The 27,750-nt window shown below is 47.4% G+C and overlaps 1 protein-coding gene across 2 annotated transcripts in view; it reads right to left on the reverse strand.

Moving 5' to 3' along the window:
- Positions 1 to 5,530: 5,530 nt before the first annotated feature.
- NQO2 (N-ribosyldihydronicotinamide:quinone dehydrogenase 2) overlaps positions 5,531 to 27,750 on the reverse strand; it is a 57,440-nt gene continuing 35,220 nt past the window's right edge. Inside the window, exons 4-6 of one of the 2 annotated variants that reach the window (XM_075314811.1) lie at positions 27,210 to 27,323; positions 19,923 to 20,024; positions 5,531 to 6,247 (exon numbers count right to left, since the gene is read on the reverse strand). In XM_075314811.1, coding sequence (XP_075170926.1) covers positions 6,089 to 6,247; positions 19,923 to 20,024; positions 27,210 to 27,323 — 375 coding nt within the window. In that variant the 3' untranslated portion in view covers positions 5,531 to 6,088. Of the gene's footprint in view, positions 6,248 to 6,297; positions 7,730 to 19,922; positions 20,025 to 27,209; positions 27,324 to 27,750 lie in introns of those variants that run through there. The other variant, XM_075314810.1, reaches the window with a different exon arrangement.

A 27,750-nucleotide genomic window follows, 5' to 3' on the forward strand; every position in this document is an offset into this window, starting at 1 on the left:
GTGATCCCACTCGCTCCCTCCAGAGCCCTACCCAAATTAACAGCCAGGAAAAGATTTCCTTGTTAGGGGATTTAACACGTACCTTTCAATTACCTTACAACACTTCCCCCCAGCTCTTCAAAGACCCCCTGCGTAGCCAGAGAAGCTCCGACTACAATCTGTATACACAGGGGCGGAGTACAAGTTTCCTGCAGGACTATAGCTTTGCTGAGGAAAGGGCCAGGGCAGCCGTATTGTCTCCGTTGGGGAAGTATTAATATTGCGAGATACATATAGTACAGACCAAAAATTTGGACACACCTTCTCATTCAAAGAGTTTTCTTTATTTTCAGGACTCTGAAAATTGTAGATTCACATTGAAGGTATCAAAACTATGAATTAAAACATGTTCAATGAAATACTTAAAAATGTGTGAAACAAGTAAAATATGCCTTATATTCTAGGTTCTTCAAAGTAGCCACCTTTTTCTTTGATTACTGCTTTGCACACTCTTGGCATTCTCTTGATGAGCTTCAAGAGGTAGTCACCGGAAATGGTCTTCCAACAGTCTTGAAGGAGTTCACAGAGATGCTTAGCACATGTTCGCCTTTTTGCCTTCACTCTGCGGTCCAGCTCACCCCAAGGCATCTCAATTGGGTTCAGGTCTGGTAACTGTGGAGGCCAGGTCATCTGGCGTAGCACCCCATCACTCTTCTTCTTAGTCAAATAGCCCTTACACAGCTTGGAGGTGTATTTGGGGTCATTGTCCTGTTGAAAAATAAATGATGGTCCAACTAAACGCAAACCGGATGGAATAGCATGCTGCTGCAGGATGCTGTGGTAGCCATGCTGGTTTAGTATGCCTTCAATTTTGAATAAATCCCCAACAGTGTCACCAGCAAAACACCCCCACACCATCACACCACCTCCTCCATGCTTCACGGTGGGAACCAGGCATGTAGAGTCCATCCATTCACCTTTTCTACAAAGACATGGTGGTTGAATTGAATGATCTCAAATTTGGACTCATCAGACCAAAGCACAGATTTCCACTGGTCTAATGTCCATTTCTTGTGTTCTTTAGCCCAAACAAGTCTCTTCTGCTTGTTGTCTGTCCTTAGCAGTGGTTTCCTAGCAGCTATTTCCTATTTTACCAGAAGACCTGCTGCACAAAGTCTCCTCTTAATAGTTGTTCTAGAGATGAGAAGGTGTGTCCAATCGTTTGGTCTGTACTGTATGTCCCCCAGATATGGCGGGCATACCGCTGATCTCAAAATTCCATAACACACATCTCACATATTCCAGCTTAATCGTAGGACATACGGAAGAGCCACAAATTAAAATCTGCCACCCAAAACATACCAGATCCCCCTTGTGTGGTATCCACCTTCTGCTAAAATCATAATATAAAAAATGAGGTTAATATCGTCCGCGGGTGATGCTCCCACACAGAGGTATGAGGACCATGAGGATTTCATAATGTTGGAAGAGGGGAAAACCCCCTCCCTTGCATGATGTCAGCAGAGGTGGGGGCTGCGGGTGAGACAGAGGTTGATAAAAGCCAGTGTCTTAGTAGCCACTGTGTCAATGCCCAGGGGATATACATTCTGTGTATAGGATTGTCCATTTCCAAGGGGGTACCCCTACCCTAGATCTGAGCCATATTCCGTGACCAGGTGTAGCAATCTCTTTCATTTCTCCTTTTTATTTTATGTAACTGTCTATATTGTATTTGTATTGTTCCCTTTTGTAAATTCTTGTATATTTTTTTATAAACACTGTCTTCTATTTTGGATTGAGTATATAAAATGTAATAGTTTTTTTCCTTATGCTCCATATATATATAAATCCAAAACCCGAAGGACCTTATGCTATCTGTAACGGGTGGTCGGACTGCCTGTGAAACGTCTGGTGGTGGCAGCGTAATTATTCTTGCATAGAATTATTGGGGTGCTATCAGTAAGGGTACCGAGGTATATATATATTCCATTAGCGGGAATCGGTGATATATACATTTACCCTTGCTATGAGACCTCCAATATTTGGCATTATTAGCTCAGCAGCCTCATTTACTTATTGTCCGGCAGTTCCGAAATTGACCTGACACTAAGGGGGCACTAGAGAGTAGTGGTGTTCTTCACAAATCAGTGAACAACAGGTGGGCTTCTGGTGTGACCCCCCCCGGCTCTTCCTGACAAGAAGGTTATTAACTCTTCAGGTGCTTCACAGTAACTAAAGCAATGTGGAAGGAAAAAATGAACATTTTACTTTTTGCAACAAAAATGTTAATTTCGTCTCAAATATTGCATATTTTCAAGAGTAGCAGGATTAAATTAACCCCAAAAATTTGTTGGGCAATTTCTTCTGAGCACGCAGATACCTCATATGTAGTGAAAAACCACTGTTTGGGCGCACGGCGGGGCTCGGAAGGGAAGGAGCGTCATTTGACTTTTTGAACAGAAAATTAGCTGGAATCGTTAGCCGCATCATGTTGCGTTTGGAGAGCCCCTGAGGTGCCGAAACAGTGGAGCTCCCCCACATGTGACCCCATTTTGGAAACTAGACCCCTCATGGAATTTATCTAGATGTTTATTGAGTACTTTGAACCTCAGAGGGCTTCACAAAAGTTAATAAAGTTGAGCCATGAAAATAAATGTCGTTTTTTTTTACCAAAAAATTGTTACTTCAACCAGGTAGCTTTTTTTTTTTACAAGAGTATCAAGAAAAATCGCACCATAGAATGTATAATGCAATTTATCCTAAATACACAGATACCTCATATATGGTGGAAATCAAATGTTTGGGCGCACAGCAGGGCTCGGAAGGCAAGGAGCGTCTTTTGACTTTTCAAACGCAAAATTGTCTGGAATAATTAGCGTATTCCATGTTGTGTTTGGAGACCCCCTGAGGTGCCGAAACAGTCGAGCTCCCCCACATGTGACCCCATTTTGGAAACTAGACCCCCATGGCATAAAAAACTGGGAGGGCTATATTGGCTTCTGGCTGAGTGTGCATCAGCCGAGACTTGCCAAGGCCGATAAGTGTGCTAGACGTCACTGTAGCACCCCTGAACCCATCAGAGCACTACAAGGTACTGCATCCTGTCAAAGATGCAGGGTCTACCCCCATAGACCTGGTAGACCAGTGCCAGTAACAGCAAAACACACTGTAATCCCAGTTTTTCCCCATCCCCACAGACTGGTGACAGACTAGAGTTGGACCCAATGGATGGCCACCCAGGGGTGGAGCTGATCTAGTCCGCTAGACGACAACCAGGTGGGAGGGGACAGTTAAACAGTTAGTAAGTGGAAGTGAGAGGAGACGGACGTAACTGCTCTGACAGGGGAGTGTAACGGCGACCTGAGGGCCCAGGCGTGTGGTTGCCGGTGGAGTACAGTAGAGTACTCCCGGAACCATAGCACCGATGGGGTGCAGAGCCCTAGGTCAGGCAAACGCCCCAGGCAGACCTGATAAAATCTGCACAGTGAGGGGACCATCCAGGACCTCACTGATCTTAGAAGTCCAGGGGCACCAGCAGTAACGGCTGAACCAAGGAACGGAATGGAACACTGACTCTACAGGGTTCACACTGTCCGCTGTACAGACTAGAGACTGAGAGACTACCAGGAGGTGACTCCCAGACGCTCCAGGCCACGGGGACCCACCAACTAGAGAAGGGTGCAGGGGGAAAGAAACCACCAGGTCACCAAACTGGCACTGGGACTAAGGGGACCAGCGGTGAGAACCAGACTTCCTCCTGGTACCAGCCCTCCAACTGCTGTGAGTAAAGAGAACCAGTTATACTGCAATCCCTTGTGTGGCCTACCTTCTTTCCGCATCTAACGCCATCATCCACCCCCTTGGGGCCCGGCCCTACTTGCGGAGGGCCTAACATCCAGGCTGCCATCAATATCAGCTCCAGCGGAGAGACTGTGCAGCGGCGGTTCTATCTCCATAACCGCAGCCCGCAAGTAGTGTCACGACATAAACTTTATTAAATATTCCCCTATACATAACCCCTTTTAAAGCAACCCCCAGGATCACGGAACCAGGCAACGGCCACCCAGTGACACATCCTAGTAGTACACCGCCCGGGACCGAGTACCCCATAGCACTGGGGCGAGTCATCACCACTACTGCAATAGTACACAGGGGAAGGAGGACAGACAGGTGGTCATAGACAAAAGATATGCAACAAACTTCATTGCTGCAGCCAAACACCTGGGCTGCAGATAACATGGCTCCAACAGCAGAACTCTAACAGCTACTAGAGACTTACTCCCTCCAAAGTGGCCATAACAGAATGAATCTATTACCGGCATCAGGTGAGGGATCATGTGACTATTTCAAAGGAAGGGGAGTGGTTACAAGCAGGCTGCAGCTGGAAAGAACAAACCAGGAGCTATCAGCAAGGAAAGTCATTAACCCTTGCTGTACGAACAGAAAGAAAATGAATTTAAAACACCAAGCAATAAGAAGCGTAGACCCCAGAGTTGTCACAAGTCTCTTAAGTACGGGAGAGACTTGTGACACTTATGTTCTCATGTAAGATATGACTGTGTAGTCATGTGTAACAAGTTGGTGTGACAGAGCTTGCCCCTAATTATGATGCATTCAAAGGGTAAAACTGCTGTGATTTAGTGGGTAAAACAAAATGAAGAAGTGGTGCATATGTTTCTATTCGGTGTAAGGAGCGGATTTAACTCCTGAGCGCACTCAATACACATTCTACTCACATTAAACTTATAGTTATGGAAGATAAGACAGAGGCCTTTTACATATTCTATTAACTAATTTTTCAAGTCCCCTAGCAGTTTGTTTAAAAAGATATATATTTTTTGTGGATATAAGAGTGGATTGCAGACAAGAATGTGCTGCACCAAGAGTAAAACCATGAAAAATACTTTTCTTCCTGATCCGTCTGGCTGTTCATTAATAGTTATAAGGGCCATTTCCTTCATTCTGTAGGTTGGATGTATATGGTTGGCATTAGATATTCTAGCCTAGTTTCACAGTAGCAGCATCAATCCAGCATCCAATTATAAAATTGGTGACATTTGAGGGGTATTTACTTTTATTAATTTTCAGGTAAATACAATTGTAAAGGAAAGACTCTCAATGGCAGAGCATTGTCCATATGTAAAATGTACAGGTAGTTTGAACTTAATCTAGATTATTCGGCCTCTTGATTATGCAGTGTACAGGCCAGCAATGACACACCCACAAATTTAAAGGGAAGCTGTCATCAGAAAATGACTCTATTGTTTAAGACAAGCTTTTGTGCTACATTTATATTTTTTAAAACATTTTTTTTTACTTCATGATTATAATTAAAAAGACAAATACTAAATTAGAAAATGTGCAGTTTTCACAGTGGCCACTGGGGCTTTTTTTTATAGTCATACATCCTGTCCTTTCAGGAACAGTTTTCAGCAGGCTCCTTATCATCAGAGACCAGATTATAATAACAGGTAACACCTTGATACACAGCTGATTACTCAGGATTCACTATCTCACACCTGTGTCACCAGTGTGTTGCAACCTACTGAAAACTTAGGGGGAAACAGAGATCAGAAGGTCTCAGTGTTTGGTTGATTGCAGATATGTTGTAGAATCTGCTTATCGCTTATTCTAAATAGGAGTGTATTTAATTACATTTGGTGCTGAAGGGCCTAAGGTCTCTATTCTCTCCTGCTGAGACTGACTTAGCTGTTAATTTCAGTTGCAGCCATGTCCTTCCACTATAGAAACTCACTTCTCACTCTCTCCCATGCCGGCTATAGCTTATTCTATAGCTGACTACTTTGAAGGAACCAAGCCCTGGAGAAGCTGAGGTGTTGTTTCTGTTGCAGCAGAGAAGCTTCCTGCTTGAGTAGCTGTAGAGAACTGTTTATTCTGTCTTTCCCCTGTTTGTCTTAGCTTCTTCATGTTCTTTCATCGTAGTGGTGAGACTACTGTCTCGCTGGTCTTCACACTGATCAGGGTAAGTTCAAGGCCAGTGAGGGCCTAGGCACATGATGGCGCATGGGTGAAAGACCCGTCTAGGGATGTTGGGGAGTGCAGGGATCAGCATTAGGTAAGTGTTAGGAGGTGACCCCGCCCAATCTTCCTAGCACAAGGGCCATCTGTTGTATTGTTTCTCTGCTGTATCCATTGTGTTGTGTCGCTTGCTGGGCTCCTCTTGTTTCCAGCGTGATAACCTGACACGGCTCCCCCTCTGTATACAATGACTTTTGCATAGCTTTATCAGGTATTCATGTGGTATTTTCTGAAAATAACAGGAAGTTAGAGTCTACAATAGCTGCAGTGACAAGTATGAAAATTTCAAGATTTCTGTTTTTATTTTTCAATACAGACTGTAATATGGAAGATATCAGTACCAAAAAACATTAACGCAAAAATCTGATATAAACAATAAGTGATTCCCTTAAAAAGAAATCTTAACGGGATTCCCTACAACATAAGGGAGGGAACCAATATAAATTCCCACCAAGCATTTACCATTCACCTTAAGAGTCCTTACATGCATTATTACTTTCTGTCTAGCTCTTTAGAGTTTTTCAATTTAAGTATTTATCTTATAGCATATCCATTTGATATCTAACCCAAAATCTTACTCCCTAATAATATATATACAGATGTTTCTATCGGGAATCGTCCTTACCATATACCTAACGGCCTATGGAAACAATATTAGAGAATTTTATTATAGTAATAAAATTAGTATGATGACTAATATCAGTTTATGACATTTATTATGCAAGATTTAGCTTTTTTTATCTACAGTGTAATATGTTTTGTCTAAAAATGCAGGAAATGACTAATTTAGTCATATGTAATGGTGATAGTAATGTTTGCTTCCTTCTGTGAACGGCAATCAGTTGATTTCTGGGAAGCAGCACAGCAGGTGAGTATCCAGTCTTTTGTATTCAAATCTATTTTCAGTTGCTTTTTTACAATATGTACTTAAGAAAATGACAGCACTTGAAATAATAACTTAGGAATGTAAATATAAGGCTGCTGTTTTTAACCAGATCCTTTTTACTGCTTTCTTTTTCAGGGTTTAAATAAACAATAGTTTTGAGGAAATATGGGGAAAAAAATGAGGATAGTTTATTAGGCTATGTTCACACATTGCGTTTTTTAAGTATTTTTTTTTCTTCTCTGCAAAAAAAGAAGCTGTGTTTTATAGAACCAGCAAAAGCTATTAGATCTCAGAAATCTTGTGCACACAGTTTTTTTTCTTCCTGACAATTTAAGAACTCCAGTGTTTTTTAAAATCTACAGCTTATCAATGTGCAGTCTTTTTGCAGCATTTTTTCGCTGTTGTTTTAACCCCTAAAAAGCAATGAGAAAGGGCAAAAACACAGAATAACATTTGGGCTGCATTTTTCCAACGGTTTTGATGAAAAAAACGTAATTTCTTAACATTGATCCACCTGAAAAATTTGCTGCATTTTATCCACAGTGTTTTTACTGCCAAGAATGAAGGTTTTGGCTGCAGAAAAAAAACGCTCCAAAGACGACAGCTGTGAACATAGCTTTAGATCTGCTGTTTCACAGAAACATCAAATATCTAGTGGAAATACCAAGGCGGTGTACAATCTATAGGATTTTCATCCCAAATTTTTTTTAGTCTTTCGGACCAATTATTCAGCATTTCTTTTCTTCTTTCTTCACTCACATACTCTGGTGAATATGATATTTGAGGAGTAAGGACTTCAAATCCACAGAAGTGCATTATGCCATGCTGAGGAAAGCAACAATAAATATATTTAGTGTATTGACTTCATATCTTGATTTACCTCAATGCAGAAACAATAATAAAAAAAGAAATATACTGGGGTATTGCAGTAGTCATATACTGTATACCCGGCGTTGCCTGGGATAGTAACTAAGTGCCTGTCTGTCTCTCTCCCACTCTCACTCTCTGCCTGTCTGTCTCCCTCTCTGTCTGTCTGTCTTTCTCTGTCGGTCTCTCTCTCTGTCTCTCTCCCTGTCTGCCTGTCTCTCTCTGTCTCTCTATCCGTCTGTCTGTCTGTCTCTATCTATCAATCTCTCTCTGTTTCTCTGTCTGCCTTTCTCTCTCTTTGTCTGTCTCCCTCTGTCTCTCTCTGTCTCTCTGTTTCACTCTGTCTGTTTTTCTCCCTGTCTGCCTCTCTCTCTGGCTGTCTCTCTCCCTGTCTGCCTCTCTATTTCTCTGTCTCTCAAATCAAATCAAATCAAATCAAATAGGCTTTATTGGCAGGACCAAAAAACAATTAGCATTGCCAAAGCAAGAAAAGAAGTGTGACAGGGGAGTGGGTTAGGGTTGTGGGGATGGGGTGTTGGGGCCACAACTTGGGGAATGATGGTACATTTGGAAGTCTTTAGTACCCCTCATCTTATGACATGTGATGACATATTGGGCGGCGATCTCCACCATTGATTCTTCTTCCCCTAGTAGGATGCAGAGTTTCCTCTCCTCGTCCATGGATGGATATGAGCGGTAAGTTTCTGGAAGTGGGAGTCCCTCACTGCTGAGTATTTGTCACAGTGCAGTAGGAAATGTGCCTTGTCCTCCAGGGCCCCCTGCTGGCAGTGCTGGCACAGTCTGTTCTCCCGTGACTTGTATGTCTTTCGGTGCCGCCCTGTTTCCACCTCTAGGCTGTGGGCACTCAGTCTGTACAGACTCAGGGTCTGCCTGTCTTTGGGGTGGTGTAACCTTTCCAGATATGGGGCCAGAGTGTAGTCCCTTCGCAGTGACCAGTAGATGGTGAGTTTCTGGGAGTTTTCTAATTCACTCTACCAATCCTCTATGTATTGCATCTTGCAGCTCTCTTTTATTTGGGCTTTTGTCAGGGTGTGTAGCTGACTTTGGCTGGACTGGATGCCAGGGTTCCTGGCTTCCTCTGGGCTCTGGCTCAGCAGGGCTTTATGATGGTAGGATCTAGGGTTGCTGTTCTGTATGTGCACCTGGTGTGATAGCGCCCGCTTGTGTATACTGAGCCATAAGGGGAATCGGCCCAGCTCTGCCCGACCGGCTATGTTTGAGGTGCTGCGATGGACTTGGAGGAGATATTTGCAGAACTCCAGATGGAAGACATCAGTTGGGCTGGAATCCCACTTTGTCTGGTCTGGATAGGTCACTGGGCCCCATACCTCGCTGCCATACAGCATTATAGGTGTGATGACACTGTTGAATATCTTGAGCCAGACTCTCACCGGTGGCTTGAGGTGGTACAGTTGTCTTCTGATAGCAAAAAAGGTTCTGCATGCTTTCTTCTTTAGGGTCTCTGCTGCTTGCTTACGGCTTCCGGTTTGACTTAGCTCCAGACCGAGGTAGGTAAAGCTGCTGGTCTTCTCCAGCGTGGTGCCATTTAGTGTGAGGAAGGGAGTCGAGGTTTCGTTATAATTCCTCTTCTGAAACACCATGACTTTGGTCTTATTTTGGTTGATGGGCAAAGCCCATGTGGTGCTGAATGTTTCTAGCACAGCCAGGCTATCTTGAAGGCCTTTCTTGGATGGGGAAAGCAGCAGGAGGTCATCTGCGTACAGCAGGATCTTCACCTCTCGGTCATGCAGGCTGAGACCTGGGGCAGGGGAGGATTCCAGGGCTGAGGCCAGTCCATTTATGTAGATATTGAATAGAGTTGGGCTCAGGCTGCAGCCCTGTCTTACCCCGCGGCTCTGCCGGAAGAAGGCCATCCTCTTTCCGTTCACCTTCACGCTGCATCGGTTCTCAGTGTATGAGCTCTTGATCACGTCGTAGGTTCTGCCACTTATTCCACTCTCTAGGAGTTTAAGGAACAGGCCTGGATACCACACTGAGTTAAAAGCCTTCTTGAAGTCCACAAAACATGCAAATATTTTCCCCTGTTTTTTGCCGTGGACGTGGGTCTTGATGAGGCTTTGCAGGGTGTAAATGTGGTCCGTGGTGCGATGGTTTGGCATGAACCCAGCTTGGCTTCTGCTGAGGGTGTCCCGCTGGGTGAGGAAGGTGATGATCCTTTTATTAATAATGCTGTTAAACAGTTTTCGCAGAATGCTGTTAACACAGATCCCTCTGTAGTTTGCTGGATCATATCGGTCTCCATTCTTGTAGATGGGCGTTATGAGACCTTGATTTCAGCTCTTTGTGAAGTAGCCGGCACTCAGGACGTGGGTGAATAGTTTAGCCAGTGCTGCATGTATATCTGGAGAACTGTATTTGATCATCTCTGGGAGGATGTCGTCACTGCCCGCAGCCTTCTTGCATTCCATAAATTTGATTCTGTCTTTTATTTCCAGCACCCTGATTGGTATGTCCAGAGGATTTTGGAAGTCTTTGATTGTCTCCTCCATGTCCCTGAGTTTAGTGGTTAGGTGCTCCTGTTTTGGGGTTAGGTCTTCTTCTGGTATATTCTTGTAGAGGCCTTTGAAGTAGCTGTGCCAGATGTTGCCACTTTGGATGTGGAGAGTGCTATGCTTGGACTTTGTGCCGATATGACTCCAGGTTTTCCAGTATGAGTTAGTCTCTCTCGCGCTCTCTGTCTGTCTTTCTCTGTCTCTCTCCCTGTCTGCCTCTCTCTCTATCTCTCTGTTTCTCTCTTTGGGCTCATGCGCACATTGCCGAATTTCATGCATTTACGCTGCGTATTGCACTGCAGCGTAAATGCATGCGTCCTGCGCCCCTTGCACAATCTATGAAGATTGTGCATGAGACGTACGCATGTTGCTTTTATGAACGCAGCGGTTTGGGTGCTAAAATTTTGACCCAAATCCGTGCGTTCATAAAAGCAGTATGTCAATTATTTGTGCGTTCTGGGTGCAGCTCCCACTCTGTCTATGGTGGGCACAGCATCCCGAGCGCATGAATTCTGCTTTTTTTTAACAAAAATACTGCATTCATTCTGCATCGATTTGAAGTGCACATGTGGTGTCAAATTGCTGCAGAATAATCAGCAGTTACGTGCGCATGAGCCCTTTGTCTCTCTCTCTATTCGTCTCTCTACCAAAATCATATTAACTGACACATAAGCTTTTTATACTAAGAATGTCCTTTGTTGCCTATAGAAACCAGTCAGAGCTCCTATTAATGACCTGTAGCTCCCAGCTCCATTGACTTTAATGTAAGCAGTTTTTTGGCGAATAACTGTAAAGCGCAGGGTTCAATTTCCCCCTCAATTATAGTTTATGACGTTCCCTGAGTCAAATGAGGTGGCTGTGCAAAATTTGTGATTGTAAATGCGATGATGCAGATTTCTTTAGCGGACATACACACATACATACATACATACTGTCACGCTCCCCGGGTCCCCTGCCACACTCTCCGGCTCTCCTGCCTCGCTCCCCGGCTCCCCTGCCACGCTCCCCGGTTTCCCTGCCTCGCTCCCCGGCTCCTCTGCCAGGCGTCCCATCACCTGCGGTCCCCAGGCGGCCCGGTCCCCGCTCCCGGCGCCCGTCGGCAGCTCTGCTCCAGCCCGGCTCTCCTGCCTCCTGTTCACTGCTCCCTGCCCTGGCTTCTGGCACCCGGGCCTCGCGCATGCGCATTAGGGCGCGCGCGCGGTCATTGACCCTCTCTTAAAGGGCCAGTGTCCTCCAACAGGATATTGAAGGATCAGGTACTGGGTATATAGGGGGATCCTTTCCAAGTGGGCGGGGCCTGTTCTTCGTGTTTTCTAAGCTAGGAGTCAGGTCTCCTTGTGTCTTGTGATATACTCACCTATCTCTCTCGTAGAGCCGCTCCTGCCTCACCAACCGGTCCTGACGATACCCGAACGGTGACGGCCTGCCATCCCGTCAGTTCCTACCATCTCCGATCCCTGTGGTGACCCGCCTTCTTGCTCCATTGGTTCCGGACTCTGCCTGACGTCATCTCGGCCTCCGAACCTGAGCTCCGTCACCCGGACTACCATCAGAGACCCCGTGGTCCCAGGGACTTCTTCACTCCACTCCTCTGAACGGACTGTCCTGCTAGTGCTCCGGCTACCGGGCACCTTGCCCTCGGTGAGGTGTTCAGCCCAGTGGATCCACCTCCTGGGTCTGCCCGTCCACCTGGCCCTAACAGTAAGAACAGGCCATGGATCCCGCCGAAGCACTAGCGGCCCAGCTGGGCGCCCTGCAGCAGGAACTCGTACGACAGCGCGAGACCCAGACCCGCATGCTGGCCTTCATGTCCTCTGTGGATACCCGCCTGCACACGCTGCAAGCATCTGCCACGTCCATGGTGTCTCAGGTTGCTACTGCACAGTCCACGGCCACGGTTCCTGTGGCGGCTACCTTGGAAGCTTCTAAACTCCGCTTGGCCTCTCCACCCCGATATGCCGGAGATCCCAAGACCTGCAGAGGATTCTTAAACCAGTGCTCCCTCCATTTCAAGCTGCTTCCGCACTTGTTTGCCTCCGACCAAGCCAAGGTGGCGTTTGAGATGTCCCATCTAGAGGGTGAGGCACTGGCCTGGATGAACCCCTTGTGGGAAAAGGAGGACCCTGTGACCACTAACATGCAGGACTTCCTGCAGGCATTTAGAAACACCTTTGACGAACCCGGACGTGCCGCTGCATCCGCCTCATCACTCCTCAGGCTACGTCAGGGGACCATGACGGTAGGGCAGTATGCCATCCGCTTCCGCACTTTGGCCTCAGAATTGGGATGGAACAATGAAGCCCTCACCGCCGCCTTCTGGGAAGGACTCTCCAGCCGTATTAAGGACGAGCTGGCAGGCCGCGATGTTCCTTCCACCCTGGATGCCCTGATCGCACTAGCCAACCGCGTGGACCTCAGATTCCAGGAACGATCCAAAGAGGTGTCCCGTGAGAGACGTCCGATACGGCATTCCTCTCCTCCGCAGAAGCCCGCCGTACTTCAGTCAGCGTCGTCTGGTGTCTCTGTCCACGAGCCCATGCAGATTGACCGTTTGCGGCAGTCCGAACAACGCCGAGCAGAACGGCTCGCCAAGGGCCTCTGCTTCTACTGCGGAGAGGGCACACACCTTCTACGCTCCTGTCCAGAGAGGCCGGGAAACTCCAAAGCCTAGGGTTGGTAGGAGAGGCCACCCTAGGTGCTGGGACTCTCTCAGACCCGGTTACGTGGACTGTTCAAGTGACAACGGGAGAGACGCGGTTCACGGCCAGCAGGCAATTTCATCCAGCAGGCCACGGTGGACAAGTACCAGGTGCCTGTTACTCTACTCGACAAACCCCTCATGATTGCCTCTGTAGATGGGAGACCCCTCTCTGACACCATCTCGTGGATCACCAAGCCGGTGGAACTACGTATCGGTGCCCTGCACACCGAGAACATCGCTCTCTACGTCCTCCCACACATGTCCCATCAAATCCTGCTGGGACTCCCCTGGTTACGGACACACGAACCGTCAGTCAGCTGGTGTACTGGTGAAATCACTCGATGGGGCTCCTCTTGCCACGAGAACTGTCTGAAGACTATACAGCCCATCCGACGACCTCCGGTTCCGGAGTCCCTACCGGGACTGCCCTCGGCCTATTGGTCCTTCGCGGACGTCTTTGATAAAAAGGAGTCAGAGGTACTTTCGCCACATCGTCCTTATGACTGTGCCATCGACCTACTCCCGGGAACAACACCACCTCGAGGACGGATATATCCGCTGTCTCCTGCTGAAACAAGGGCCATGTCTGCCTACATCACGGAGAACCTGGCAAGGGGATTCATTCGGAGATCCTCCTCTCCTGCTGGAGCAGGCTTCTTCTTCATTAAGAAGAAAGAGGGCGACCTACGCCCATGCATTGACTACCGGGGATTGAACCAGATCACCGTGAAAAATAAATACCCCCTGCCGCTCATCCCCGAATTGTTTGATCGGCTTAGAGATGCTCGTGTGTTTACCAAGTTGGATCTTCGGGGTGCCTATAACCTGGTCCGCATCCGCTCTGGGGACGAATGGAAGACCGCATTCAATACTCGTGATGGGCACTATGAATACTGTGTGATGCCCTTCGGCCTCTGTAACACACCAGCAGTGTTTCAGGAATTGGTGAACGACGTGTTCCGGGACCTTCTCTACGTCTGTGTGGTGGTGTATCTGGATGATATCCTGGTCTTCTCTCTGGACCTCCAGACCCACAGAGAGAACGTGCAGCTGGTACTACAAAGACTGAGAGAGAATCATCTGTACGCCAAGTACGAGAAGTGTGTCTTCGAGCAGTCTTCTCTTCCCTTCCTGGGTTACGTAATCTCCGATACCGGTCTGCAGATGGACCCGGAGAAGGTCTCTTCCATTCTCAACTGGCCCCCTCCTTCCGGATTGAAGGCAATCCAACGCTTTCTGGGATTCGCAAACTATTACCGTCAGTTCATCCCTCACTTCTCTGCCCTGACTGCGCCTCTCTCCGCCTTGACCAAGAAGGGGGCTAATCCAAAGGACTGGTCACCTGCGGCCGACGCCACGTTTGGCTCCCTGAAACAGGCATTTGCTTCTTCCCCTGTGCTCCACCGTCCTGAGTTAAACCGACAGTTCACCTTGGAGGTGGATGCCTCCTCCTCGGGAGCCGGAGCAGTGCTCATGCAGAAGTCCTCCTCCGGGAAGATTGTTACTTGCGGTTTCTTCTCCAAGAGCTTCTCAGCGCCTGAACGCAACTACACCATCGGTGACCGAGAGCTATTGGCAGTCAAACTGGCTCTGGAGGAATGGCGCTACCTTCTGGAGGGAGCAGTGTACCCCGTGATCATTTACACGGACCACAAGAACCTGGAATACCTGCGGTCCGCTCAGCGACTGAACCCACGGCAAGCCAGGTGGTCCTTGTTCTTTGCCAGGTTCGATTTTCAGCTCCATTTTCGACCCGCGGACAAGAATGTACGAGCAGATGCCTTGTCCAGGTCATTCATGCCCATGGAGCAGGAGGAGGAGACATCCCAGCCCATCATCTGCCCTAGTAAGATCATTCCGGTGGCTCCTGTCACCCTGGCCCAGATACCGCCCGGGAAGACCTATGTCTCTGAGACTGACAGGCAAAAAGTGTTGCACTGGGGCCATGCCTCGAAAATAGCCGGCCATGCTGGTCAGAAGAAAACATGGAGTACAATTGTACGTCACTACTGGTGGCCATCCCTTCGCACGGACGTCGCTTCTTTTGTCTCAGCCTGCTCCTCTTGTGCCAGGAACAAGACACCCAAACACCTGCCATATGGTCGTCTTCTGCCTCTGCCTATACCCTCCGTTCCGTGGCAACACATTGCGATGGACTTTATTACGGACTTGCCCCTGTCCTCCGGACACACAGTCATATGGGTCGTGGTGGATTGGTTCTCCAAAATGGCTCATTTCGTCCCTATGGCTGGACTGCCCTCTGCCCAGGAACTCGCTGACGCTTACATACAGCACATCTTCCGGTTGCATGGCTTTCCATCTCACATTGTGTCCGACAGAGGAACTCAGTTTACCTCCCGCTTCTGGAGGGCCCTGTGCAAACATCTGGGAGTGACTCTGGACTTTTCTTCAGCCTACCATCCTCAGTCGAATGGCCAAGTGGAACGAGTCAATCAGATCTTGACCTCCTTCTTACGTCACTACGTTAACGCCCATCACGACGACTGGTCCACACTTCTTCCTTGGGCTGAATTCTCCCATAACCACCACGTCAGTGAGTCCTCCTCCAGCTCTCCCTTCCATGTCATTTACGGACTTCAGCCTTCCATCCCATTACCTGTATCTTCTTCCTCGGATGTCCCTGCTGCTGATGCTGTAGTCCGTGACTTTACAACAATTTGGGACTCTGTCAAGACATCCCTTGGACGTGCTTCCCTGCGGATGAAGAGACACGCAGACAAAAGGCGTCTGGATCCTCCGTGTTTCTCTCCAGGAGATCTGGTCTGGCTTGCTTCCAAGTACGTCCGATTGAAGCTACCATCATACAAGCTGGGTCCTCGCTACATCGGGCCGTTTAAAGTCCTCAGCAAAATAAATGAGGTCTCCTACAAGCTGCAGCTCCCGGCCACGATGAGGATACCCAACTCCTTCCACGTCTCCCTGCTCAAGCCGGTTGTCCTTGGTCCCTTCTCCGCTGCTGCCAGTTCGGCTCCTCCTCCTATTGCTGATGATGACATCTATGCGGTAAGGGATATCGTGGCCATGAAAACCGTACGGGGCCGACAGTTCTTCCTGGTGGACTGGGCAGGGTATGGTCCTGAGGATAGGTCCTGGGAACCCCGGGAGAATGTGGGTACTCCTCTGATACGTGCCTTCCTGTCCCGGTTGCGGGGAGGGGGGCGTGGGGGAGGGGGTACTGTCACGCTCTCCGGCTCTCCTGCCTCGCTCCCCGGCTCCCCTGCCACGCTCCCCGGCTTCCCTGCCTCGCTCCCCGGCTCCTCTGCCAGGCGTCCCTCGCTCCACAGCCTCCAGGCCCCATCACCTGCGGTCCCCAGGCGGCCCGGTCCCCGCTCCTGACGCCCGTCGGCAGCTCTGCTCCAGCCCGGCTCTCCTGCTTCCTGTTCACCGCTCCCTGCCCTGGCTTCTGGCACCCGGGCCTCGCGCATGCGCATTAGGGCGTGCGCGCGGTCATTGACCCTCTCTTAAAGGGCCAGTGTCCTCCAACAGGATATTGAAGGATCAGGTACTGGGTATATAGGGGGATCCTTTCCAAGTGGGCAGGGCCTGTTCTTCGTGTTTTCTAAGCTAGGAGTCAGGTCTCCTTGTGTCCTGTGATATACTCACCTATCTCTCTCGTAGAGCCGCTCCTGCCTCGCCAACCGGTCCTGACGATACCCGAACGGTGACGGCCTGCCATCCCGTCAGTTCCTACCATCTTCGATCCCTGTGGTGACCCGCCTTCTCGCTCCATTGGTTCCGGACTCTGCCTGACGTCATCTCGGCCTCCGAACCTGAGCTCCGTCACCCGGACTACCATCAGAGACCCCGTGGTCCCAGGGACTTCTTCACTCCACTCCTCTGAACGGACTGTCCTGCTAGTGCTCCGGCTACCGGGCACCTTGCCCTCGGTGAGGTGTTCAGCCCAGTGGATCCACCTCCTGGGTCTGCCCGTCCACCTGGCCCTAACACATACATACATACATTGATTGAAGGAAATAATGATTTGATCCCTTGCTGATTTTGTAAGTTTGCCCACTGACAAAGACATGAACAGTCTATAATTTAAGGGTAGGTTAATTTTAATAGTGAGAGATAGAATATCCAAAATAAAATCCAGAAAATCACATTGTATAAATTATATAAATTGATTAGCATTTTGCAGAGAAAAATAAGTATTTGATCCCTCTGGTAACAAGACTTAATACTTGGTGGCAAAACCCTTGATGGCAATCACAGCAGTCAGTTTTTTGTAGTTGATGACAAGGTTTGCGCACATGTCAGAAGTAATTTTGGTCCACTCTTCTTTACAGATCATCTCTACATCATTAAGATTTTGAGGCTGTCGCTTGGCAACTCAGAGCTTCAGCTCCCTCTTTACGTTTTCTATGGGATAAAGGTATGGAGACTGGTTATGTCACTCCATGACCTTAATGTGCTTCTTTTTAGCCACTCCTTTGTTGCCTTTGCTGTATGTTTTGGGTCATTGTTGTGCTGTTAAACCCAGCCACGACCCATTTGTAATGTCCTGGCGGGGAGAAGAAGGTTGTCACTCAGGATTTTACAGTACATGGCTAAATACATTGTCCCATCGATGCGGTAAAGTTGTCCTGTGCCCTTAGCAGAGAACCTCACCCAAAACATAATGTTTCCACCTCCATGCTTGACAGTAGGGATGGTGTACTTTTGGTCATAGGCAGCATTTCTCTTCCTCCAAACATGGCAAGTTGAGTTAAGGCCTAAGAGCTCAATTTTTGTCTCCTCTGACCACAGCACCTTCTCCCAATCACACTCAGAATCATCCAGGTGTTCATTGGCAAACTTCAGATGGGTCTGCACATGTGCCTCCTTGAGCAGTGGAACTTTGCGGGCACTGCAAGATTTTAAGCCATTACGGCGTAATGTGTTACCAATGGTTTTCTTGGAAACAGTGGTCCCAGCTGCCTTGAGATCATTAACTAGTTCCTCGTGTAGTTTTAGGCTGATCTCTCACCTTCCTCATGATCCTGGATACCCCACCAGGTGAGATTTTGCATGGTGCCCCAGATCGATGTCGATTGACACTCATTTTGTATTTCTTCCATTTTCTTACTATTGCACCAACAGTTGTCTCCTCACCTAGCATTTTACTTATGGTTTTATAACCCATTCCAGCCTTGTGCAGGTCTATGATCTTGTCCCTGACATCTTTAGAAGCTCTTTGGTCTTGCCCATGTTGTAGAGGTTAGAGTCTGACTGATTAATTGAGTCTGTGTACAGGAGGGTTTTATACAGGTGTCAATTTAAGACAGCTGTCTTTAATGCAGGTAAACAGTTGATTAGGAGTGTCTAAGTGGTCTGTAGGAGCCAGGACTCTTAATAGTTGGTAGAGGATCAAATACTTATTTCTCTCTGCAAAATGCAATTAAATGTACAGACAGAGACAGACCGGCAAAGAGACAGACCGGCAAAGAGACAGACCGGCAAAGAGACAGACCGGCAAAGAGACAGACCGGCAAAGAGACAGACCGGCAAAGAGACAGACCGGCAAAGAGACAGACAGGCAAAGAGAAAGCCGGGCAAAGAGACAAATGCCCAAAGAAACAAATGCCCAAAGAGACAGATCTGGAAAGAGACAGACCTGGAAAGAGACAGACCGGGCAAGAGACAGACCGGGCAAAGAAACAGACGGGCAAAGAGACAGACGGCAAAGAAACAGCCCTGGAAAGAGACAGCCCTGGAAAGAGTCAGACTGGCAAAGAAACAGACTGGCAAAGAGACAGACGGGCAAAGAGACAGACGGGCAAAGAGACAGACCGGGCAAAGAAACAGACCGGGCAAAGAGACAGACCTGGCAAAGAGACAGACTGGGCAAAGAGACAGACGGGAAAGAGACAGCCCTAAAAAGAGGCAGCCAGATAAAGAGATAGCTGGGCAAAGAGACAAATGCCCAAAGAGACAGACGGGTAAAGAGACAGACCTGGAAAGAGACAGCCCTGGAAAGAGACAGCCCTGGAAAGAGACAGCCCGGAAAAGAGACAGCCCGGAAAAGAGACAGCCCTGGAAAGAGACAGCCCTGGAAAGAGACAGCCCTGGAAAGAGACAATCCTGGAAAGAGACAGACCTAGAAACAGACAGTCGGGCAAAGAGACAGCCGGGCAAAGAGACAGCCGGGCAAAGAGACAGCCGGGCAAAAAGACATAGTGAGAGAGAGAGAGACAGACAGATACATAGATTGAGACAAATAGACTGATGCAAATACAGACAGAGAGATAGAAACAGACTGACAAGGAAAGAGACAGAGCGAGACAGACAGACAGCGACACACAGACAGAGACTGGGAGAGAGACAGAGAGATTACAACTCATTCACAATATAAAATGAAAACTTTGTGGTATTTAGAATGTGAAACTGTAAAATGGAATTTTCTGTTCTGTAGGCACAAAAGAAACTGCTGATTACATACTAGCATACAATATGATACTTTATATTATGCCACATAAGGTATACTGGATGTTTAAGAAAGAATAGATACATGTTATTGAAAGGGAACCCGACAGCAGATTTATGCCGCAGAAAAAACACAGGCTGTATGAATCAGACACTGCCTCCATTATTTAAGCCAGCCATGTTTTATTCTGAAATGCAGCAGCTTACATTTCAAAGCTGACCTGTTACAATGTGCCTGGGGTGACTACACCAAGAATCTGGTCATTTCATTCAAGGAGAGTGGGACGGAGAGAGACTTGCTGAAATTCGGCCTATTGGACTAGACACCAAAACTACATGATCTGGCTTTTAAATGTATCTTTTCTCTGAAAATAAATTTCAATATACAACATACCTTTCTAAAATGACTGCACCAGTGCCTGACCCATGCTGCATGTGGTTCGGGCATCATGAAACAGCTGACAGGTTCCCTTTAGTTGCAAATACTTACTTGAATAGGCCAGAGAAGGTATCGAATGTCACCACTTAAGCCTTCTTTACTGAACATTTCTTCTGTTCCACCAGTTGTAAATGAAAGTATGGATCGTTTACCCTATGCAGGAAAGAATTAGTGCATACAATCAATAGTGTTAGAAATTATCTACACTTTCACCTACAATTAACTCTTTTTTGTACAATAATAAGCCTTCTTTCCCTTTTTTTTACCGATATCAAATCAGCAACAAAAACGCTGGATATATAGACATGTCAATTTTCAGCTATAGATCTTAAAGTAATATCTGACTGTAATGTTTGGTACTTAAAAAAAAGAAAACAGATAAAAAAGAGCTGTTAGCCAACAATCCTTGGGTCCAATGTTATTCCATCGCTGCTCTGGTGGTTGTTCAAAGGCTGCAGTGGTGACGTCACAACTACAGCGCACATCAGCGCTGCAAACGGTCACTGAGCTCAGCGGCTCTGCCAATGTAGAGGACACAAGCGGCTGAGATCATTGATTGGCTGCAGCAGTTATTTGTACTGTAGATGTGATGTCACTGTTGAAGCCTGTAAACAAAAATGAAAGCAATAGTAAAGAGGTTGCAGTGGACTCGTGGAGGCTGACTAAATAAATCTTTATTATTTTAATGGAGTGCTAGCCAATATGATCAAGAAGCTACTTCTAGAACATCCCTTTAATTTTTGTTGTTTGCTATTGAAAAATCATTGTGGATATTTACTGTATAATGATTTTTTTTTAACATTTCTATACTTATGTATTTTCCATTTCAGTGGTAAAGCTTAAAAACACATTTGCACGTTTGCATTATTCTCATGTCCATAGTTGTACTTATTATCTAGATTTCTGCAGCCATTACAAAATCAGCAAAACAATCCCCCTTCACAAAAAAACATACAATACACACACACACACACACACACACACACACACGCACACACACGCACACACACACACACACACACACACACACACACACTAAATGCAGCAAATAAATATTGCAAATGCTTCATCAAAGTTGACAACATATTAAACATATTAAGAATATGGTGCAACTCTCTGTTGACTCGGCACTTGCCCCCCAGTTCTGTTATGTTACCATACAAACCTGTATTATATCATCTGAGAAAATAATGTGACAGTCTGACATCTCCATTTTGATTGTAAAATTGTTTAATGTGTACTGATGTACTGTCAGCAGGATTTTATCCCCCATTAATTTTATATGTGCATGTAGTTCTTTCAAAGACAAGTGCAATAATACCTCTACATGGTCAGTATTTGTAACGGTGTAGGTGGAGAGCAGGGGACAGGGGTTCCTAGACTGGTCCCCAGGCTAGGGTACTCTAGCTATTCCTGATCTCAGAGTTACCTTTGATGGTGAGGGTGTCTGTCCTGGCCCTGCTCCTTACCAGCCCTGATCTTATACTCCCCTCCCCCCAACCCCTGGGGAGGACCGAGGCAAGAGAGATAAAGCCAACAGAAATAGACAAACAGGAGAAACCAAATCTCTATCTCACAGTACATACAGAGGTATAAGACAAAAAGAGTTTAGGAGGAAAATAAATGCAGGGAGGAAACAACAAGACAAGAGGAGAATTCCACAACTCCACACACAAAGTGATACAATCATCAGCAGGACTGGGATACAAAAGCCCACGAACCGGTTTAGCAAAAAAACTATAGTCGGCATAAGAAGACAGGCTCCACTATCTTAAAAAGCAGGGAATCACTGTGGTAGGACTTCCACAACGTATGATCCAAGAGGTAACTAGAAGGCTAGCAGAAATTAACTCCTGCAAGCCCAATCACTAATGAGAACACAGCTGGCTGACGCCTGAGCCTGTCTGTGTAACTCAGAAGCACCAAAGGAGGCATAGTGAGGAGTGTCAGATTCTGCAGCGTGAACAGTGTCAGATGCTGCCATGACACTCACGAGTTTAGAGCCAGTGTGTTGAAGTGGCCGTGGGTAAGACCACGGCTGAGTTCCCATAATCTGCGCCAACAAAATCCCCACGCTCAGATTTTATGCAAGGGTACATTTCTTTACTGGTAAACATCTCAATGGCACACACAGCTGGCTTAGCAGCACACATAACCAGGGTTTGCTATCCGGGTCTCTAACCATAGACACACGGCACAGAACACAAAAAAAACAGCAATGATAAACAAGAATTCTGTCCCTGACTTGCCCTATGGGTTATATTACCAGTCCAAAACACAAGGAGGGAGGGCTCCCACGTAGCAGGCCTGGACTCCGGGTAAACGGCGGCGACTCCAAGAAGCAGAGATGGGGAAATCTTCAGCCCTCTCACCAGAGGACTAGCTTACAGTCTTTTGGAATGGAGGAAGGAGACGGTCCGGAGGTCCCTTGAGTCCAGTATCACGTCTGCAGCAGTTCTGGCAATCCCTCACACTTCAGCGATGAGGGCAGTCCGAGGCAGGTCTGTTCAGGTACAGCTCCAGTAGCTCAGTGTCTTTTTTCCCGCACTTTTTTCCTGTACAACCAGTGCCTGTGGGAGGGGATCAGATTTTACAGCGTCCGCCCCTAGAGCAATTTCAGCACTTGTCCACAAGGTGGCAGCACCATCCTGTGTAATGTCAGTCTCCATGTCTTTTTCAGTCATAAAACAGTTAGAGCTGCTCGCCTCGTTACATATCCCCCCCACTGAAAGGTTGGCAGTCCCTGTCAACATTCACAGGTTCCAGGGCAGCGAGGACTGAGGCTGTGGCAGGGGGATGCTGAGAAGCGGGACATACATACTGGTCCCTATAAGACTGCCCAGGAGGAACCCCGGCAGTGGTGCAGGTAGTGCACCGCAGAGGTTGATTTCCCTCCACTCTATCACAGGTTACACTCTCTACCTCCGTCAGTTCCCTAGAGGGAGGGCCAGTCTGCGCAGGTGAGTAACCAGTCCCGGAGTCAACAAGGTCACTATGCTGAGTAATGTCAATGGTGTCAGTCATGTCAGCAGTGTCGTCCTCACCGGGTACTGTGGTCAGGGAGTCAGGCTGGATCGGCAGGGGCGCAACATATTCCGGTGCAAGGTGCGAGAGTTGCCGCTATCTTCGCCCCGGACTCTGTACACATGACCATTAGGGTAGGGGCGCTCAACTACCCGATAGACTTCAGCTTCCCACTTAGCTCGGAGTTTTCCTTGAGGCTTCTTAATACGAACCAGGACTAGCTGTCCTACTTCTAAGGGTTCTTCCTGTACGGGGAGCGAGTCAGCATGTCTCTGGCCCCGGATTTGTTGGCCTACCAGTCGGTATGCAGTTTCCATCTTCTGACGATGAGTGTGTAGCCAGGATGGATAGGTACCGCCGGTATCTTTTTCAGGACTGGTCAGGTTTAGGTCATGGACCCCTTTTCCTGGGCGGCCAAAGAGAAGGGTGTGTGGGGTAAAACCCGTAACGGAGTGGACTTGATTGTTGTAGGCCCACACTAGATCCGGGAGGAATTGGGGCCATTGGTCTTTCTTGTCATCGGCTAAGGTGCGGATCAACTGGAGTAGAGTCCGGTTAAAACGCTCACACGCACCATTCCCCTGTGGGTGGTAAGGGGTGGTTCTGGACTTCTGGATCCCATACATCCGATACAGCTCCTCGATAATTTGACCTTCAAAACAAGCCCCCTGATCAGAGTGCAACCTCTCCGGACACCCATAGACCTGGATGAACTGTCGACAGATGGCCCGCGCAGCTGACTCGGCAGTCTGATCTTTGGTAGCAACAGCAACTGCGAATTTTGTGAAATGGTCTACCATAACCAGACAGTATTGCTAGCCACCACTCACCGTCCCAATCGACAGGTAGTCCACCATCAACAGCTCAAGGGGCCGGGATGTCTCAACTGTTTGGACAGGTGCATGCTGTTCAGCGGACTTATAAAGCTCACAGGTGCGACAGGCTTGGCAGACATCTTCAACCAGCTTGCGGAGTCCCGGACAGTAGATGGACTGTTGGACCCACCAGAAGGTCTTGTCTATTCCAAAGTGGCCGTTCCTCTTGTGTGCTTCTCCCACCATCTCATGGGCCATTTGGGCTGGCACTACAACCTGTAGGCACTCCTCCAGCATGTGGGATAGGAAGATCCTCCGGTATAGCACTCCTCTCAGAATCAGATGATCCCATTGGCTGAGCAGGGTCAGGGTACTGGTGGACAGTCGTGACCGCGTGTCAGAGGACGGCTTCTGCTGCTGCTTCACCCATTGTTTGAGTAGGACACATTCAGCATTCCGGTCCTGGATTCTGCACCATTCCTGTGGGGACAGTGGGGACCCTACTGGAGTGCCAGCCTCATCCACAGCATACTGGCGGCAATCCATCCGGCTAATCTTGCGAAGTCAGGCATCTCATCTCCTTCCAGCTCTTCGTCCCGGTCCTTAGTGGGCGAGGGGGATGTCCTTCTTGACAGGCTGTCCGCATTCTGATTTTCAGCCCCAGCTCTATATTTAATCTTGTAGTTAAACTTGGAGAGCCGAGCCATCCATCGCTGCTCCATAGCCCCAAGTTTCGCATTTTCTAAGTGGGCCAAAGGGTTGTTGTCCGTCAGGACTAGTACTTCTGTCCCCGTCAGATATACGGCAAATTTCTCAGTCATTGCCCACATCAAGGCCAACAGCTCCAGCCAGAATGAACTGTAATTGGTGGGATTCTTTTCACCTTCATGTAGAGACCTACTGGCATAGGCTACAACACGTTCCTTGCATTCTTGTACCTGTGAGAGTACTGCCCCCAGACCCTGTAGGCTGGCGTCAGTATGTAATTGAAAGGACAGGGTGTAATCTGCATATGCCAGGATGGGGGACGACGTCAAGGCACCCTTTAGAGCTTGGAAGGACTCTTCTTGGGTAGGCCCCCAATTGATGTGGCGTCCTCTGGGACTGTTGGTGGTCCCTCGAAGCAGGTCGTGCAGTGGTGCGGCAAGCCGGGCGAAGTTCTTGACGAACCGGCGGTAGTAGCCTGCCAGTCCCAGGAAAGCCCTGACCTCCTTGACAGTTGTGGGCTGGGGCCAGTCCCGTACGGCGGCTATTTTCTCCGGCGATGGTTGAACACCTTCGGCCGAGATCCTGTGGCCCAGTTAATCAATCTCTTGCTGTAGAAGATGGCACTTGCTGGGTTTCAACTTCAAGCCATGTTCCCTTAACATCTGGAACACGCGGCCCAGCTTCTGTAGATGTCTGCCCCTAGAGCAATTTCAGCACTTGTCCACAAGGTGGCAGCACCATCCTGTGTAATGTCAGTCTCCATGTCTTTTTCAGTCATAAAACAGTTAGAGCTGCTCACCTTGTTACAGTGTGACAATCTTTTCCTCTGTTACTGAAAACCAGCTTTTAAAGTAACATGCAAATAAGGATGAAGGATTGTAGTAGATCTGAATCCTCTGTCCTTCTAGCTCTATTCCCTACGCAGTTCCACCTCCTCCTGCTTAACTAATGGTTCCTTTGCCTGAAGTCTCAGTACATAGAGCATATCAATCAAGGAGATCTGTCAGTCTTTGCAAGAACTAAATTCGGATATAAATAGTTTGGAGGGTGAAAGCCTCCTGACAGATTTCCCCTACAATTGTACAATGTTGTGATATGAAGTATAATGTACAATAACTTGTATATATAACATGCTGATGTGAAGTTACAATCATTTGTTACTTAGTTCAAGATTCATAACGTGTAAAAGTGAAAACGAATACTTTTGGATGAAAAAATACAACTAGGAGTACATGATGGTACAAAATCAAATACAATATGGAAAAAATGTGGATAATTGCAAAAAAACCCAAACTTCCATTTTTCACCTCCGTATGTGATCTGTATTCTCATACATAAAATACACTCCTCAACATTGAAATAGCAACACAAAAAAAGAAAAGTCAACAAATTATGGAAATCACAGGATCAAGATACATGTTAATGATATGCAAATTATAAAAAAATGCTGACAAAATTTTGAAACCATCTTGATTTATTCGCTATTGAGTATGAGAGCCACATCAAGAAATAGTCACACTTACATGCCTTGGCGTCCTGTCAGTGAGGTGTCTGATGTAATGATAATGTAATGTAATGATTTAATGGGTGTCTGATGTAGTTTCAGCCTTGCTGAGTGCACTTCAGCATGCATATCATCAAGATCTGCAGCTGGCAGCTTCCTATACTTTTGCTGACCAATCACATAACAGATGTTCTTGATTGGTCACAAGCTCAAAGGTGCTGTAGGCCATGGTAGCATGTTTAGGCAATGCAGGCTGCTATCAGTATTTGGTTTCAACAGTCATTCTGTGCTCACAGGTTGACTTAAGACTAATGTTTCATATTCCAGCCTTAATGAACGGTGTGCAGGATTAAGAAGCACCAAATTAATTATGAGGCACACGCCACTTATTGAATTCAGCTCATCTTAATCGCAGTTGTGTACCTTGCCAACAATGTTGCTCAGGTCGAGTACTCAAGTAACATTTCAGGCTTAGGGGTACTTTGCACGTTGCAACATCGCTACTGCGATGTCGTCGAGGTCAAATCGAAAGTGACACACATCCGGTGCCAGTAACGTCGTCGCAACGTGTAAAGCCTAGATGCACCTATAAACGATTGCAAAAGCGACGTAAATCGGTGATCTGTGTAGTGTCGGTCATTTTCATAATTTCACTGCAGCGACAGGTACGATGTTGTTCCTCGTTCCTGCGGCAGCACACATCGCTGCGTATGAAGCCACAGGAGCGAAGAACATCACCTTACCTGCCTCCACCGGCTATGCGGAAGGAAGAACGTGGGCGGGATGTTTACATCCCGCTCATCTCCGCCCCTCTGCTTCTATTGGCCGTCTGCCGTGTGACGTCGCTGTGACGCCGCATGACCCGCCCCCTTAGGAAGGAGGCGGGTTGCCGGCCAGAGCGACGTCGCAGGGCAGGTAAGTGTGTGTGAAGCTGCCGTAGTGATAATGTTCGCTACGGCAGCTATCACAAGATATCGCATGTGCGACGGGGGCGGGTACTATCGCGCTCGGCATCGCTACCATCGGCTTGCTATGTCGTAGTGTGCAAAGTACCCCTTAAGAAACACTGACACTTTTACTGAATTTGACATGCAAAAAAAACACTTCCCATCTAACCTCGGCTTCTCACCAGTGCCATCCATTTTGGTGCGTTGCATCAAACTGGCATATAAATGGCAAGAGTTGCCACTATTCAAAATGTTTTATGACAGTTTTCAGGCATAAACACTGTGATTTATCAGTTCCCATATTTTTTTTAATTCTGCATATCTTAGTGGAACAACATACCTTAAGAAATCCAGTTTCATAACTGCCTGGGAAGTCAAAAGCAAAGCCTTGAATGAAGCATCGATCTATCCAGCCCTTCATGATTGCAGGGAAGCTGAACCAATATAAAGGAAACTAAGGAAAACAAATAGATACATTAAAGCTGGATTTACACATTGTTACAGAAAATGTATTTTTCCTTCTGAGGCCAATGGTTACTTTAAAGTATATATTGAATCAGAAATCAACCCAGGAGCAGGACAAAGTATTTTGGTGGCCTAGGCAGATGAAGCCGATGGTGCCCCCATCCCCCGAGGAACCTCCAGCCCCCAAGTAAAGGAATGGGTCAGAGACTAAGCTAAATGAACCCTTAACACACTCCATCCCCTTCCAGTAGGTAGAATTGTTACCCTTTTCACCCAAAAATACCAGCAAAAGTAACAAAAGGGATGTACGTTAGGGATGACGTTCAAGGGGAGGTGCACTTTCAACATTATATATAGAATCATTCATTGTTTGAGAACTATTTACACAATACAAGGGACAAATAGCGATATTCATC

This window comes from Anomaloglossus baeobatrachus, chromosome 6, assembly GCF_048569485.1.
Source record: "Anomaloglossus baeobatrachus isolate aAnoBae1 chromosome 6, aAnoBae1.hap1, whole genome shotgun sequence".
Lineage (NCBI taxonomy): Eukaryota > Metazoa > Chordata > Amphibia > Anura > Aromobatidae > Anomaloglossus > Anomaloglossus baeobatrachus.